Genomic DNA, 17,279 nt, shown 5'->3' on the forward strand with positions numbered 1-17,279 from the left:
ATCATTTTGTCTTCGATTTTAAAAAAGTATTTTTGTTTGGGCATTTGTTCTTTGATTTACCTCTACTGAGGGTTTCACGTGACACAGTACCACCTTGTCTAAACATACACAGTACTGTTTCACCCCTGCCTCTCTTCTGCTCTGGCCCCTTGAATTGTAGTAAAAACAGCATCAATAATTAATGATCCAATTAATAGTTTACACTGGTTTTTATTGAGCTGTCAAAGTGATGGAGAGCCTTCTGGTAGTGAACTCAGCTACTGCCTGCGCTCTGCCTTTGCCCTGAATCAGCACTTCGTGGTCTTCAGAGCCAGGGCGAAACGGCAGGGTTGGGGGGCAGACTGCTGATGCTCACAATCTATTGCCATGATGAGTTTCCTGCTCCCTGAAAAACCACACAGTGCCTCGCTGGGGATCAGTGCCCAATTGTGGCATGCTGCTGGTTGTAAAGCTTTGGGGAAAGAGAGGGGGGATGCTGTGAGCGTCTCCATAATTTGGCCAACTGTATTTTTTTTTTTTTTGACCGACATTAAGGATGTGTGTGTGTGTGTGTGTGTGTGTGTGTGTGTGTGTGTGTGTGTGTGTGTGTGTGTGTGTGGGTGAGGGGGTTGTCTGAGGGTAGCACATCAAATGGAATGTAAAACAGGTGGCGATGAAACTGCTACTGCTAACCTTGTGATAACAAGAACTGCAAGTATTTTTTGTATAGTTGCTAATATTAGTCAAGAATAGACAAATACAATTCTCACTGTCTTATTGTAAGGTGAGTTGATATATTGGTCCTCTGTGAGACCATAAATGCAAGCCTTAAGCTATTTGGACTATTTAGGCCACATTAGGCAAGTGACTTGTAATACAAGAGTGTCTACCATGCTGAGCTGGCTCTAGTGGTTATGCTGCCGACAGAATAGCAGCTGGCAGGCAAAGTGGGTAATCACTGTTGACAGCTGTGGGTTAGAGGGTCACAGAGGACAAAGCCTGTCTGGGGACATCCATAATGTTTATATTACAGAGCAAACTGTGCTTTTTTAGTCTTCTGACTACTCAAAGTGCATTTTACACCGCATGTCACGTTCACCCATTCAAACCACATTCACACGCTGATGGTCGAGTCTCATATTTGTAAAAATGTAACTTACATCCTGAACGTGATTAATAAATTACATGGACAACTCCAAACAAAATCAGGTTTTCTGTGACTGACGCAGGCCTGTAACACTCCCCTCCAGACATTTGATTAAGGCTAAATGAAATGATGGATGGCCTAGCTGCTTGTTTACCTGTGTACTACACTCTGCCCCTGCACACCTTCTGTCCCCACCTTTTTTCTGTCACACCTTTTTGACACTGGAATGATTAAGCTTAGATTGGGCTACTAGTTCAGTGTTTATAAGCAGGAGCCTGGGTGCTTAGCTTTGATATTGAACTGCTTAATATTCCTTTTATCAGTGAAGATACCAGTAGATATTGAAAATTACAAGTTAATTTAAGTAATAAAGTAATAAACAAAACTAAATAGCATGATGCCTCCACTGTGGAACTAACTTACTCAAATTATGAGCTATGCTTGTATTTCCCTTGAAACAATGTTGAGTATGTTTAAACATTACTAAACCTTATGTAGTGAAATGTTCACTATATAAAAGGAAAAACAAAACTACTGTTTTCTCTTCCACTTTCAGTATAAGTTCACAATATTTTCATTGAAATTATATTCACTCAAAATGCATTTTTCTGGCAATTAAAAAAATTAAAATGAACTCAGAATAATTACCAATATTAAGTAAACACTTATTTTTATATTGTAGAACATGCATCAGGAATTATGTAGATGTTGCCTCCTATGAGTGCTTATCAATTATTTCATTATTATTATTTATTCATAATCATGCAGTTTGCTTCTCTGTTCTGTGCAAGAATGTAAAGGGAGGATATGGTTAGGTTTGCTTGATGAAGGCGCAGTGACGTGTGAAGTGTGGTGCTGCTTCTGAAACTTCTAAACTCACGCCCCTTAAACAAAAGGATTTAGTAATTAAACCTTGTGAATTGCTGGTTTGATTGAAATTACTCCTCAATTTAAGACAACAAGCAAACACATAGTTTTGACAGCAAAGCAAGCTGCATTAAGCCTGTGAGCCTGAGCTCAGGACAAACAAACCCCACACCACAGGCTTGTGAATTGTATTACACATTTTGTATCTTACATGGCAGTAGTGTTGCAAAAGTCTGATGACTGATGGCATTTGTATTTTAGCACTTAGGCACGCATTTGTGGATGAATGTATGTGAATTGGTGTCACAACTTGTGGATCTATATAAGCATTTGTCGACTTATTTCCCATTTGTAGATCTATTTACACATTTATGGATCTATTGACGCAATGTCAAATAGTATTGCAACAATACTAGCTCCACTGTCCACAACTTAAAAGTGTGGCTATGATTATTAACAGTTGCAGCATTCTTCTTCTATATGCCTAAAATCCCTTTCTCTTTACCCTTTTAAGCTCCAGCTCCTATCATTTCCACTTAAACATTCAGAAGCAGTCTCCTTTTGTTTTTTCCATCAGAGTTCCCTGATTTCCCTGAGATTGAATCCTCAGCCAGATAATTCCTGAATGAGGCCTGTCCTGTATAGATCCATTAGCTTCTACAGCTCTTTGCAGGGCAAGCAAAGTGTGGGAAAAGTGATGCTTAAGACTATGGGGTTGCACAAGCACAGTATTTTTAAGTGACCTTACCTGTGCCTGTGGCCCTGACTATCACTACAGCAACTAACATTCATGCAAGCACACACATTTATTTACAACCACACATATCAGTGCAGGACCTGGTCAGCAAAAAGTATTTCTATTTTGTTATAATGTTTAACGCACTCTCAGGACTAAAGGACTAAAATGTCAAGACAAAGACATGGCCAATTCTGAGCAGTCAGACAGCATCTCTCTAAAAAATAAAACAATTTCTCTATCATTGAACAGCTTCACCTTTCGGTCCTTTTTAACTTCATTATTCTCTCCAGTGGAAAATTTAAGCACTGCCTTTAGATTCAAGTTCATTCATCTAATTAACTAGGACTTCCTCTTAAACCAATTGAAAGTGTTCCTCATCTCTTTCTTCTGTGCATCCACTTGGGAAAACATGACAAATCTTGTAGAATGACAAAGTTAGTTTTGCATATGCTTTCCAGCTGATCAAGTTCTCACTGTGAGTTTATCATTATTCTTACTTTAATGAAAACATCATATCAGCATTAAATGATAAGCCTCACTGTCACTAAACCTTCAGCTTGGTTATTTCTGTAAGAAAATAAAGATGTCCCAGAAATCTCCATCCTTACTTTCCCAGCATCTCTTAAAGCTGTGTGTCTACTACTATAGAGAGGTAATCAGAGCCTCATCTTTAAAAGCTCTCCATGGTGCACTTGAGATTGAGGTCAGTTAGACTGAGTCCCCTGTTAAACACATTAAAGATCTGTTTGCTGTTCCTTACAGATACAGCTACTCACTTTCCCAGAACAAATTGTGACTGTCACTTGTTTTGCACTAACATATTGGGTCATTTAATGATTGTTGCCCAGAAAATAGAAAATAGGAGGAAGACATTCAAGTTGAAAGATTAATGAAAATAGTTTAATAGTTCCCAGAATTTAAAATCATCCTATCACAAATTCTGTTGACACCTTACCCACTGTCCTCATCCCCAGTCACAGTCCATTCAATGTAAAGAGAAAGACATTTAAGAATGGTGGACACTACCTGTCACATTCACCCTTTCACATTCAATTCATAAAGTTATACAAAGTGCCAAGTTGCCCATCAGTACATCCACATACTGTGGCCTCAGGAGCTCGTTGCTGTGCAATGTCTTGCTCTGCAAGGACACTTCAACATGTGGCATACAGTGGTCAGTGATAGAAGATGACCCACACTTCCGAGGGGTGGCTGTGGATCAGTTGGTAGAGTTGTCGTGTGTCAACCGTAAGGTTGAGGGTTCGATCCCCAGCTCCTGCAGCAACATGTCCGATGTGTCCTTGGGCAAGACACTTAACCCTGGATTGCTGCCATCAGTGTGTGAATGGGTGGGTGTGTCATGCGGTGTAAAGCACTCTGAGTAGTCAGAAGACCAGAAAAGCGCTATACAAGTTCAAGTCCATTTACCTCTAATCTACACCGAAATATAAAATATGAAAGGTCTTTCCTTCAGAATTTAATTATTGGCTATAACAAAGCAATACAGCTTTTCACACAAGTTCAGATTTGGTGTCGGTCACAATTGTACATTTTGTGCTAAGGGCAATACAAGTATAAAAAATATAGTTTTGAACTGAACACATACGTTTGCATGTTGTTGGTATTTCTACACAAAAAAAGATGAATTTTTAGATTTATTGTACTGCAGGAAAAAGGCAGCAAACATGTAGTCTCCAAAATATCCAATCCTATAGAATTTCAAGAATAACATGCAGTTTTTGTTGTTAAAGTGGTCTTATTGTGAATATATTTTTTATGTCCTTTATGTGTTATTACCTTTCTCAACAGGATTCTTTCAGTTACAAAGGATCATTCTGAGCAGTATGTGAGAGTGCGCTGTGTGTGCATAGCTGAGATTTTGGATGTTTGTTTAGTGCTGTATGTATGTATTCAGTATGTATGCTCCTGTCTGTTGTAAATTGTGGTGTCCTCACTAGTCCCTCTTGCTGTCCTCTCTTGTCAATGTGCGCCCTTTCCCCCCACCTTACAGGAGATTTGGATGGCCATTGGTGGGACCATGCGTCTTGGCATAGCAGCGAGGCCTCCCCAATGTCTTTGGTGAGACATGTGGAGCCCTGCCTTGACCCCCTCCCTCCTGCCCCTGACCCCCATCTCTCTTTCCTTCTCTATGTCTCTCTCCTCCCCCATCCCCCCTCCCAGAGTCTTTTGTCATTTCATGTTTCCTTCGTTTTATTTACACCTTTGCATGTTGTTTTTCTGTTTTTCTTTCTGTTTTTATCCCACACCTGTAGGGGACAGTCAAAGGGGAAAAAGAAAAACTATTGAGCAAGCATTTATGTCCGAGCCGACACACACCTTATCTGAGAGGCAAAAGAAAATGGTGCGCTTTGGGGGCCACTCATTTGAAGAGGACTTGGCATGGTGTGAACCGCAGGTTAAAGACTCGGGAGTTGATACGTGCAGTAGCACTACCCTAAACGAGGAGCATAGCCATAGTGAGAAGGTACTGAGACAATCTAGCCTGCATTTTGTTATTATTTATGACCTACCCATCCAGTCTTTGTTTGCTCTTTGTCACTAAGTGTAAATAGGTGAGATGTTTGTTTTTTGGATTTTATTTGACGTTGTATAATGGATTTTTCTTGCGATTTCGTTCCTTTTTGTTTTTCGGTTATGGCTTCACCTAGCTTGGTGTTGCCTAAAAAGTCTCTTGGGGACACCCTCTTTGCTTGCTACCTGTACTTGCTGTTTTGCTCCCCAAACAGAAACCACACATCTAATAGTAATTGTTAAAGAAGAGCATTGATACACAACCTCTCTGTTTGTCATGGCACACAGGAATGTGGGTCTCTCCTAGTTGCATGCTCGTTCTCCTCCGTATGTTGTGTTCTTGCTCTGCAGCGGTCCTTTTAGCGCAGTTGGAACACCTTTACTCAGGCCCGTCCCTTTCACTCTGCTGCCCTTCCCCACAGCACCCAGTCCAGACAGAACCTGCCCCTGCTCAACTTTCCACTCACTTCTATAGCAAAACCCAGTTATGTAAGAACACAAAACAGGACAGACTGGATATGTTTTGCACCAAAAAATAAAAACATTTGTTTTTCTTTTTTCCCTTCCACTGCGCGTCTGTTATTTCACCCTACCTGTGTCTCATGGCTTTATTCTGTGCTGTGTTTATTTCATCTTTTAGAGATCTTTAAACTTGCACCTCATGGTCCACCTCATTTGTTCTTTTAAACTGAACTTTTCCCCCCCTTTTGCTATCTGCTCTTCCTCACTTTTCCACTTGACAGTGGTTTATGTTTGTGTGTAGTGAAGCAACGGACTGAGACTCCAGTGTTCCTGCTCTGTTTGAAGAGCTGGTTTAAGGAGTGTTTGGGCTGCTTGCTTTACTCTGCATGGGATGCTGCATGAAGCTCACTCCAGCCTCACACTGGCAGGTTCACACAAGCTCTAGAAAAACCATTAAACACTACTGTGTTAGGTGTTGTTTTCAATCAGTATTTATGTCCATGATTAGCTGAGAAGATAGGTATCTTTAGAATTTAAATGAATGAGAATGTAGCTTTCTAAAAAAAAAGATTAATTGATGAGCCAACAGAGTTTGTGTGAACTTTCTTCCTTGAGTGAATAAAGACTTTCCCCGTGACCCCTTTTCACTATGAACAGTTGTCTGCTTTGGTCTAAAGTAATCACATTTGAGTGGATGAGTTGTTAAACAAAAGGTGTGTTGTTGCTCTGACCTTGTAGCACCCGGTGACGTGGCAGCCGTCCAAAGATGGGGATCGCCTAATAGGGCGTATTTTGCTCAATAAGCGTATGAAAGATGGAAGTGTGCCTCGAGATTCAGGAGCTCTGCTTGGTCTGAAGGTGAGCTTATAATTATTTTGTCTGTGTGTCTATGAGTATGTATGATGCAAGCACACATTAAAATGAAGAATATTTACACATCATCAAGCTTTCTGCTGTGACCTCATTATTCTGCCTCCAAAAAAAGCATGTTGAAATATGCAGATTCAGCACCTTTAACCCAAGAAATGTTGGTTTTAGCCACTAATTGACCAAACCCAGGTACTCAGAAGGTTTAGGTAAGTAGTTTAGGTACTGTATCAGTGTTGGTTATGAACATTTATTTGGACAGATGGAATAATGACTTATGACTCCATTTTCTGTCTTTTTTTCTGTTGGCTTTCAAGTATTGATTACGTCATGGTGTTGCTCAGTATTAATATTCACTGAGGACTCAGTGATGACACTGTTGCGTATTAATACGAGACATTTGATATTGAGCTTTATGATTTATAAAATGTATAATTTTCTGAACTCCAATTACACTGAATAACTGCAGTCAATCAAAAAATTGTGTTGTCTTCCAGATTTGACCATTGAAATAGTATTTATTTTGCACTGTAACAGCACTGTTTAAGTATTAAATATCAACACCCCAGTAGTCTATATATATTAACATTTCATGCATACTGACTATGTGTGTGTTTATCTAACTTCTATACTATAGGTAATATTATTGCTTGGCATAATTTGAGGCTTTGGTCAGTATATTGTTGCAGTGCCTAAAGCCTATATACAGTACCTGTTTTCTGTTGTGGTAGATTATTTAATTTCCCCTCCCTTTTCAATGTTACATAAATCTGTAGTTGGTGCTCAATTGTGAAAAAGCTGAGCAGTCAAAGTCCACAGGAGCATGCTGGGCCATGAAGAGAGAGAACAGAGAACAGCAAGATGGGGAAAAATCATTACTGATTGAATGAGTCTCCTGAAATGGCATGTTTGTGTCTGCTCAGTGCCTCTGTGCATTTTTGTCCGCTCAGCAGCAGCCAACCAACTCGGCAAACCAGCCAGTCAGTCCATCAGTCAGGCTGCCAGCCTCGCCCTCTCTCTCTCTCTCTCTCTCTCTACCTCTCTCTCTTCTCCTCTGCAGGCCTCCTTCTCTGGCTCCAGCCTGTTACATAAAGCCATTTCATTTAGCAGACTTCCCTAAGCTCCTTTGTATGTTGGCATTCAGCTGCCATTAAGAGGGATTTTTATTTGTATGATGCCCATGTAAGCTGAGTGGAATGTAGTACAGCAGCTCAGGACTGTACAGTACAGCTCTAGCCCATAGGCCGGCGCTGCTACAGATCCACAGAGCAGCACCACAGTGTGTCCCTGGGGAAGAAAGCACAGCTCTGGACATGTTCAAAAATCAGATTTGCACTTTTACCACCGAACCTGTGTTGTAAATGCTTTTATTGACGATTGAAGATGTTTCCCTTGCAGGCAAAAGCTAAAGCCATATGGCATCAACTGGAAAAATCTGTCGTTTGTTGCAAACATGTTCTTAGCATGAACTCCAAAACACAAAAATAAATCTGTAACACTGACTCGTGTATGTCACCTCTCTGCTTCTTCAGGTGGTTGGAGGCAAGATGACAGAATCTGGTAGACTATGTGCTTTTATCACTAAAGTGAGGAAAGGAAGTCTAGCAGACACTGTTGGACACCTCAGACCAGGTAATAAAATCACACATTCAAGGAAACTTTTGTACACTATTTCTTATTGTGGATTTTTTTTTAAGTATGCTCTAAAGGTGCAATATGATTCATATTTTATACAGACAGCACAAACAGCAGCATACGAATGAAATATGTGTCCCTGGTGTTTTTGCAGGTGACCAGGTGTTGGAGTGGAATGGGAAGCTTTTACAAGGAGCCACATTTAAAGAAGTTTACAATATCATTCTAGAATCCAAGCCTGAGCCACAGGTGGAACTAGTGGTGTCACGGCCTATAGGGTGAGAGCTTTACAGTCACTGTCAAACATAAGCACACCATTGCTATGTTCCAAGTTAGCAGCGACAGTACAAACTTTGGAGACCACATTTGAAGGCCAATTACGTCACAGCGTCGAACGCTGTCCCATTTCGAAGGCTCCTTCAAATGCGTCCTCCTCTCCCCGACCAACCTGGATCCATTCAGTGCATCCTTTGTGGTTCAACAAATCTCAACATTTATTGCGCACCTTATTTTAAAATAAACCTCTAATCATAGTCAAAGTCTGGCATTATAATTATGATTTGGCATACAGTACACGGTAACATAATTTAATTAATAAGAGGAGCAAACACAATAAAAATGGAAGTATAAAAATAAATAAAACAAATAGAAAGCAAAAAAAGAATAAGAATTCTAATGAGGAATTAAGATATGTATAGCTTTGTAAATCACCTAAAGGCATGTTTGGCTTTACACATTCCAGTGTTTTCTTGAAGTTTTTGAAGCTCATTCATGAAGATTAAGAACAGTGGTCTGGTCTTTGTAAATCTACATTTGTATATTAATTGGTTGTTCAATAATCAGGGTATTATACATTGACTAGTTCAGCATTAGCTGCTGAGGTGGTTAGGCGACATAAATCCTCTGTAGACCAGACTGTCAGTTCAGACTGAACGGTCTACAAAGGCTGGATCCTTCATATGCTGGACCCTTCATATGCTGGACCCTTCATATGCTGGATCCTTCATATGCTGGATCCTTCATATGCTGGGTCCTTCATATGCTGGATCCTTCATATGCTGGATCCTTCATATGCTGGATCCTTCATATGCTGGGTCCTTCATATGCTGGATCCTTCATATGCTGGATCCTTCATATGCTGGATCCTTCGAAGGATGCTACCCCTGAAATGAGATACAGCTATTCTTCACCATCCAGTTTTCCCTACAACATCTGTCCAGAGTACCCATCTACCTCTTAGTGAATTCAGGGATAGATTCCAGGATCCCGTGACCCCCCCCCCCCCCCCCCAAAAAAAAATGTACCACTTGAGCTTTTTTTAAACCAATTGAATTTTATGCCATTAAAGGTGTTGTTTTTTTTAAAGGCTCCTTATTTGAGAACACAGATTTTTATTTTATTTTTATAGAAAATTGTTCAGTGGACATTTATTAGACTAAAACATGTCCGTCACTTAAACAACAATAAGGGGGTCTGTGTAACAGATTGTGACATTTTACCGCCCGCATTACTCAGAATAACTTTGAACAGGTATGTTTCAATTCAGAGGCAGAATTTAGTTTGTTTTCTAACATCATTTGTTAAATTGAAATAGTGGTGCTGATGTTGTTATCCAACATCTGTTCCTCCATCCCCCTGGCTGTTGCTCTGTCAGCGAATGAGGCTGACAGCACCGCCTGACAAAATAAATGCTGCCGCTTCTCTTCTACATTCTCCTCTAGCGGATTTTCAAAGGGTTAATTGTGGGGATAAACAGAAGCACCTTTGTCAATTCCTATATCTGACCTGCTTTGTGCTGCTGAGGGAGCTGCTGGGTGAATCAAGACTAATGCGGTGCTTACAGTCATTAAACCACAGTGCAGTCAGCATTAGCTCAAATTGATCTTTTCCATCCCTTCCTTCTCTCCTTTCTCTAACAAACATGTTGTTGTTTTTTCAGAGATATTCCAAGGATACCAGACAGCACACATGCACAACTGGAATCAAGTTAGTCTTTTTCAGTTCTTATGCCCATTTCATTACCCAGACGTATCCTGTGAATCATCCTGGAAATATCAAATAAAGAAACTGTCTTAGAATTGTGTCTTTTACTCTGCCTCAGCATATTTGTCTTTCTTGTCTTCTTTGTTTCTCTCTTCCTGTTTATGTTCTTTGTCTTGACCACTGACGTTTGCATTTCTCGTTTGTCTCTTCTTCGTCTTCACATCACTAAAGCCACAAAGTAAAAATAACATCCTACTAAATAATTTGATTGTGTCCTTTTTGGTCTGTCAGGTTCGAGTTCTTTTGAGTCTCAGAAGATGGATCGCCCATCCATCTCCGTCACGTCCCCCATGAGTCCCAGCATGCTGAGGGACGCCCCCCAGTACCTGTCAGGACAGCTCTCAGTGAGTGACCCCAGCATCTCATACAGACTACATGTTAATATTCTGTTAGAATGCTCTGCCCACTGTTGAAAACGGATGAGTGAGATGCGTTATCAAGACCATATGAGTATATTTTGGAAATGCTTAACACGTTGTGCATTGATTATGAAGCTCAAAGTATTTAACCCTGGTTCAAAAAATGGACTGTCAGCTACAGCCTGTCTCAATCTGCCTGTTCAGCTGGCGATTTACCAACCCAGCACAGGGTTTTATATCAGGTTACTGTGTGTATTGTCCATTATCTAGTATAAAAACCCTCAAGGGGTTAATGGGTAAAGGACTGCATTAAAGCAAGAGATAAATCAACTCTCAAATTAGGGATCCACAAGGGAAATAGTTCAAGCATTTATGTAATACCTTCTGGACATGATTTGCTTACACTGTAGAGAAATTTGATTCCCATTGAAACCATTCAAACTATTTCAGCTGACTGAAAATAAGCACTGAATTCTAAAAAAGAAAAAAGAAAAGAGGCCTAATATTAGATGCATCTTATGTTTTAAATGTTCTATGCACTGCTGGTCTTGAAATTGTACTGAGCACTGAAACAGTTCAGTCCATTGAATAATTCTGCACAGTAAAGAAATGATAGTAAGATATTTTTGGAGCAGTCTGGGTTGGGAATAATGAGGGTTTAAACGTCACTATGACGTCAGACTACAGAGGAGTAGCAAGAGATATAATTGTGACTCATTGATCATTTCAATGGGTCCATGCAGAACAGAGCAGAGAGGCTTAGGGACAAGGAATCAAGCAGAGAAGCAAGAATATAAGTGAGAGGTGAGAAAGTAAAGTACGAGTGAACCGGATGGATTTCTCATTCAGAAGTGTTATTTCTGTTTAGGGTGAATTGTAAGTTTTGTCGTTGTTTTGTGGGGTTTGGTTTTATGCATTTTCTTTCCTTTTCCTTCTTTTTCTTTTTTTGCTGTTTAATTTTGCTTATCCAGAGCCAAAGCCTTAGTAGAAGAACAACGCCTTTTCCCCCTAGGGTTCAGGTAATGGGCCCTGTCTGAAGGGCACAAACTCTATTTGGTCTTTGCTCCTTGACTGTTGACTGGCCTTTTTCTGTTTCCATACTTTGGAAAATGCATTCCGGGGGAAATGGCAGCTTAAAGTTTCCCTCTCAGTGCAGTGCATTGTGTCATTTTCCTTCAGTTTGATTTCTTGAATCACTGTCTCTCAATGATGAGAGTTATTATTCATTTTAACCCATTCATATCATTATTTCAAGATAGTGCATGCTAAACTAATCCGATCACATTTAAGAGACACTCTTGCATTGCCTTATTTTACACCAGGATTGACTGAACCTTTTGTTATATATTTTGTAACATTTGCAATGCAGGATGATGTCCCCTTGAGCAATTTGAGGACAGAAGACTTTTTTTTTCGGTTTAGTGTGACATGAAACCCAGGTCTTCAAACTTCAACACTTCTCATATCTATAGGACAACTCCTTTATGTGCCAGTTATATTTATCTTGTAATAAGTAAAGGGACCATATTCAATATTAACAAAAGCAGCTTGAATTGTTGGTCTCAGTTCGTTAGTTGAATGTTGCAGTGAGAAGATAGATAGACCACTGTCCTGTGTCTGAAACCAACCAAATCCCGTTTTCCCCTCCAGATGAGAGTACACCAGTAACCAAATTGTACCCTGTACCTTATATCTCTTTAACAGATTTCAAAATGAGGTTTTTCTTCATTCTGAGGCATATTTTAATCTGCCATCTTAGTGTCTTATTAGTGTGTCTCATTTTCTGTTTTTTGTTTTTTAATGGAACGCAGAAAAAATCCCTTTGTGGGCTTGCATTTTTGATTCAGGTAGCTTGAAACACTCCTATTTTCTTCTTATTTATATGTTACAGTATGTTGTTTTGCCAAAGAGTACCCTCAAAAAACTGTCTGCAAGAATATGCTTGAGAGATTTCAAATTTAAAGGGGTCTAAAAAGTCAAATTTGAGAAAATGATTTGCCATTTATGGCATGTAATTGAAATTAGCAGTATTTTTATTTGTGTGCGTTTTCATGTGTACACTCAAGCTTGTATGTTCCAGTAAATTGACTATCAGATGGACACAGTACAATATTATATATACAAGTATATACAAATCTATAATTATTATCTCATTGATGGTGTAACATTAAAGACAGTACAGTTCAGTCATATTTTGCAGTGTCGGGAATTTTGGAATGCAACACACTAAGAATTTCTTTGCTACAATTTGTTTTCTGTAAGCCCTATGCTGTCTGTTTTTGCCTATGAAATCTAGTGACTTATTTTGAATGCGTTTTCTTGCATTGCTGCATGGATAGTTGCTAGTTTTAAACTTTCCCATAGCCTTTTTTTTTAAAGAAGTATGGACAGGCGCTTAGAAGTTTATCATTTCATCGACTGTCCTGGCCTCAGTTGGAGTTTCTTCTTCTTCTAAGTGTCCACTTTTGAAGTCCATACTTCCCTTTCAGTGTGAACTGTCCTTATATTCCTCAAGCAACTGCATGATAGATTTCTAGCCCAGTGAATATGTGAGAGAATATTATGAGAGGCAAAAGCAACACGAGTACACTATATCATTTGAACTAAGCACACTGATGATTGTAGAGCATGTTGCCTTCAGCCTTTTATTTCATTTTGCTTCAGTGGAAATGACATTCAGGCCAATTGCATTCAGTTCCATTCAATACACTTTATTCATCCCTGCAGGGGAAGGTTTTAATGACAAGTAGAAGCACATACACTTTAGAACACTTAACTTAAACAACAAACAACAAAAACAACAACACAAAAACAAGGCACAACAAACAAATACAGAAAGACATCTTTTATATAAAAAATAGCTGTCATACACCATCAGCAACTTTGACATTTTTGCCTTTTCACAGCACATTAGCACTGAATAAAGTCCATGTTTTAATGAGCACTGAAGCATGTGACATGACATCATCTTTGTAGGCACATACACTTTTTTCCCCTAAAGGGTGAATACAGGAGAAGACCCTATGTAGTAAAAAATAAAAAAACGTCAGTTGATATTGCATGTAGGTCAATAACTATTTCTTATTTGATGAAGTTCTCTTCTCCTGTATTAATCCCTCTTCATGGTTGCAACTTGCAATGGCCCTGAACAGTCCCTCAGCAGGCTCTCTCTGCTCTTCCCCTGCAGGTCAAACTATGGTATGACAAAGTGGGCCATCAGCTCATAGTCACCATCTTGGGCGCCAAAGACCTGCCTTCTAGGGAAGATGGCCGGCCCAGGAACCCTTACGTCAAAATATATTTCCTCCCTGATAGAAGGTAAGAGTAGAGGGTGTTACCTTACTAACCCCCATCATTTGATATCATGTCATTTTACACATTTTTTAAATGAACTGGTTTATATGTGTTTTGATAAACATGTGATGTCACAAAGTCGTGTGTCATTGCTTTGTATCCATCAGTATAAAATAGCTGTACGGATAAATGGATGTGTCTAATTACATGGTTGGTTGTTCAGTGTAGTTCTATTGCAGTGAACTGATGAAGAATGCAGAAAGTGGACATTTTCAGGGAGATAATAAGTCATCCTGCCATCCCCTTCTCATCAACAGCATGCTACGTTGATGTGCTCTGTGCTCTGTGGTGTTATTGATCTTTTGTATTCGTGGCTCTTCTCTATCATGATTGTAAATAAAAACAGTTTGAATTATTGTTCCTCCAGCGACAAAAGCAAGAGGAGAACAAAAACGGTAAAGAAATCCTTAGAGCCCAAATGGAACCAGACCTTTATGTACTCGCCTGTGCACCGGCGAGAGTTCCGAGAGCGCATGCTGGAGATCACATTGTGGGACCAAGCCAGGGTGAGGGAGGAGGAGAGCGAATTCCTAGGAGAGGTAAGAAATCCAAAGCCACGCATGAGGGACATTCACTGACAGAATCTCAGCCTGTCCTTGTTATTGTCTCATTGTCCTTCTCTAACGTGTCGTTTTTTATTTGTTGTATGAAAACTAAACTAAACACAACTAAGAAAACTAACATACACAAAAGAGGAGAAGGGGGGGGGGGTGATTCTTACTGTAAGAGTTCTATAAGTATTGTAGCAGTGTGTTTCATTTCAATTAAGGAATTTAGAAGAAAAAAACACAATTATTTTCTATTGAGGATTTTGTTTTAGTAAGAGACATTACTTTTCTCTTTCGGCAGATCCTTATCGAGCTGGAGACAGCTCTTTTGGACGATGAGCCACACTGGTACAAGCTTCAAACTCATGATGTGTCCTCCATCCCGCTACCACGTGCCTCCCCAAACACACAACGCAGGCAGCTCCACGGAGAGAGTCCAACACGACGGCTGCAGAGTACGTAACCCCTGCTACCAAACATGGCTCAGATATGATATGAGATATTGTTATTTGCCGCAAAGAAAGCATGGAAGTGGCTATTCTTTAGGGAAAACTTCATTCATAGTTCTGAAATATTCCTTTAACACGCTTAAGTTTTTCACAGTGTTATGGCAACAGCAGCGTAATGAAGCTCTGCTGTTAATGTGCATTGAAACATTCATATTGATTCTGAAACAGCATAACATCCATAGTAATAACATCGGTGTCCCAGTCTGTCAAGTCAAATTGTGCCAAATTACGGCTTTGCAGAAGTACGAGGAAGCACAGCACAGTGGGAGCTCCACATACACACCACACACAGTTACACATGCACACACACACCTGCTGGCTTCATTGAACCTACCTCTGAAGACTGTCATATTGAAGGCCAAACGTCACAGGGGCTTAAATATCGCACCTTGGATCGGCAATCTGAATAGGGCTAAAGGTAACCTCTAAAAATCATGGCAGCTAACTTTCTTTATAATGGCGTCTGACAAATTCTAATGACTGCAAAGATTCAGTAACAGCCCTCCAGTCTGTATCCATAATCTCCAAGTAGCTGATTAACAAAGTGCAGTTGTGGTGAAACTAAACATTGTTGGCCAGTAAAAAAATGAGTTCATAAATCCCTTTACTCAAACCAAAGACATCTTTAAAGATCCTTTCGATGTAATTCTTCCCCCTTTAAACTCTTAATACAGAGTCTAAGCATAACAAGATAAATCCACTGTCACAAAGTGTAAAATCATTGTAACACATGGAGTTGGCAAAGCTATTATGAAGTCTTCAGCAGTCTGGGCAATTCAAGTGTACTGTATAGCTGAAAATGGTCTCTTTTGGTTTGCTGAGACCATAGATATTGTTATTGCTGGGCTCTCCAACATTGTTTATATTTAAAGACGTAGCATGCAAGGAACACATTGTTTACAAGACTGGGTAGGTCTTACAATGAGTTGCAGTCATGAAGGTAACGGCAGAATAAATTAAGGTAACTCTTTAATGATTCCTGATTCTCTCAGCTGTCTTTATTGATGCAGTACTCCCATGCCTGCTTCATTTTTATTTTATTAACTATAATTTCCAAATGTATGTCCTCATTTACAAATAAGGGTCTACATACAGTAAACATATTCTTTTCCCTAACTGTTTTTGTCCCCCGGAATTTGTTTCTTAAGGCTTTCAAAAACAGATGTCTTATGTGTCACATCTACCTTACTGCTTCTTTCACAGACAAAGGCTCATATTCGCACAACTCAGGTAAAGGCCCCTATGTGGAGAATCTGCTTGTCCTCCTGTCCACCTTCAAAAAAAGCATCCTTGTGCCCTGATTCTCTGCCTCATCTTTCTGTGAAGGGTGCATGTTTCTGCTGTCTTACATGGATTTCAGTTTGGGAAGTTGCTGTAAATGTAACACCAACCGTTTGAAATCCACTCATGGTTTAAGACATTTGAACCCTCAAAGGACAGAAAGATTTAGGACACAGTTGTCTCTTCCTCTTTGTTTATTCACCTGTGAACTATTTCAAAATCCCATGCTGGAACCCACATCCATGTCCTGCAAAACTGCACTTTATCCTTATCCTAAAACAAAAGCTAATTGGTACATACAAATAACCTTTAGTCTGACCACTTGCTTTTCCTATGTCATGTATATTCAGTATAATCTTCCCATTACCAATATTCCCTTTTTGTTAACGCAGAGTATTTTTCAAACCTTGCACTTTCTGCTATGCTTGTGTTTGTGTGCCTTAAATGTACATTTGTTTCTAAAAATGTCACTAGATGACTTTGCGTGATTCTTGTGTGACACTTTGCTTATTCCTCTTAATCAACCAGAAAAGTGGTTTTGTGTTTACCTAGAAAAAAGGAAATTGTACAATAGCTTGTGACATCCCTCTTTTCCAACGACTTGTATATTCTATGAGCAGATACTTGTAAACATACTGTGGTTGACTTTACTGTAGTTCATGTTACACAGGACTGCTTCACTGTACTGCTTCTACTAGACACTTAAGGCCTGGCTGCTTCCCCCAGCAGGGTGATTTTCTGGGCGTTTGTGTAAGTGTGAGGTGAAAGAGCTGACAGCTGTAAAAAGTCTCCAGCCAACTGAGATGAGAGGTTGAGAGAGGCAGTGCCAGAGTGCAGCACTTGTCATTTCTGATAAAGCACATGTGTCCAGTTGATTTAGGTTTGAATGAACAGTGAAGGTGGTGCGGGGGGGCTGCAGGGAGGGGTCATACCTTATAGGGATGGGACAAGGAGGGG

General features: G+C 39.8%; 1 protein-coding gene across 15 annotated transcripts in view; it reads left to right on the forward strand.

Annotated features, from left to right (window-relative positions):
• The window catches only part of rims2a (regulating synaptic membrane exocytosis 2a), a 142,471-nt gene that overhangs the window by 73,387 nt on the left and 51,805 nt on the right, over positions 1-17,279 (forward strand). For 4 of the 15 annotated variants that reach the window (XM_061051240.1, XM_061051241.1, XM_061051242.1 and 1 more), the window contains exons 9-19: positions 5,006-5,217; positions 6,465-6,584; positions 8,126-8,225; positions 8,383-8,506; positions 10,168-10,214; positions 10,503-10,615; positions 11,602-11,649; positions 13,818-13,948; positions 14,331-14,523; positions 14,834-14,987; positions 16,245-16,271. In XM_061051240.1, the coding sequence (XP_060907223.1) occupies positions 5,006-5,217; positions 6,465-6,584; positions 8,126-8,225; positions 8,383-8,506; positions 10,168-10,214; positions 10,503-10,615; positions 11,602-11,649; positions 13,818-13,948; positions 14,331-14,523; positions 14,834-14,987; positions 16,245-16,271 (1,269 nt within the window). Of the gene's footprint in view, positions 1-4,743; positions 4,812-5,005; positions 5,218-6,464; positions 6,585-8,125; positions 8,226-8,382; positions 8,507-10,167; positions 10,215-10,502; positions 10,616-11,601; positions 11,650-13,817; positions 13,949-14,330; positions 14,524-14,833; positions 14,988-16,244; positions 16,272-17,279 lie in introns of all 15 variants that reach the window. The other 11 variants (XM_061051244.1, XM_061051247.1, XM_061051251.1 and 8 more) reach the window with 5 other exon arrangements.

The sequence above is a fragment of the Labrus mixtus genome, chromosome 11 (genome assembly GCF_963584025.1).
Source record: "Labrus mixtus chromosome 11, fLabMix1.1, whole genome shotgun sequence".
NCBI lineage: Eukaryota > Metazoa > Chordata > Actinopteri > Labriformes > Labridae > Labrus > Labrus mixtus.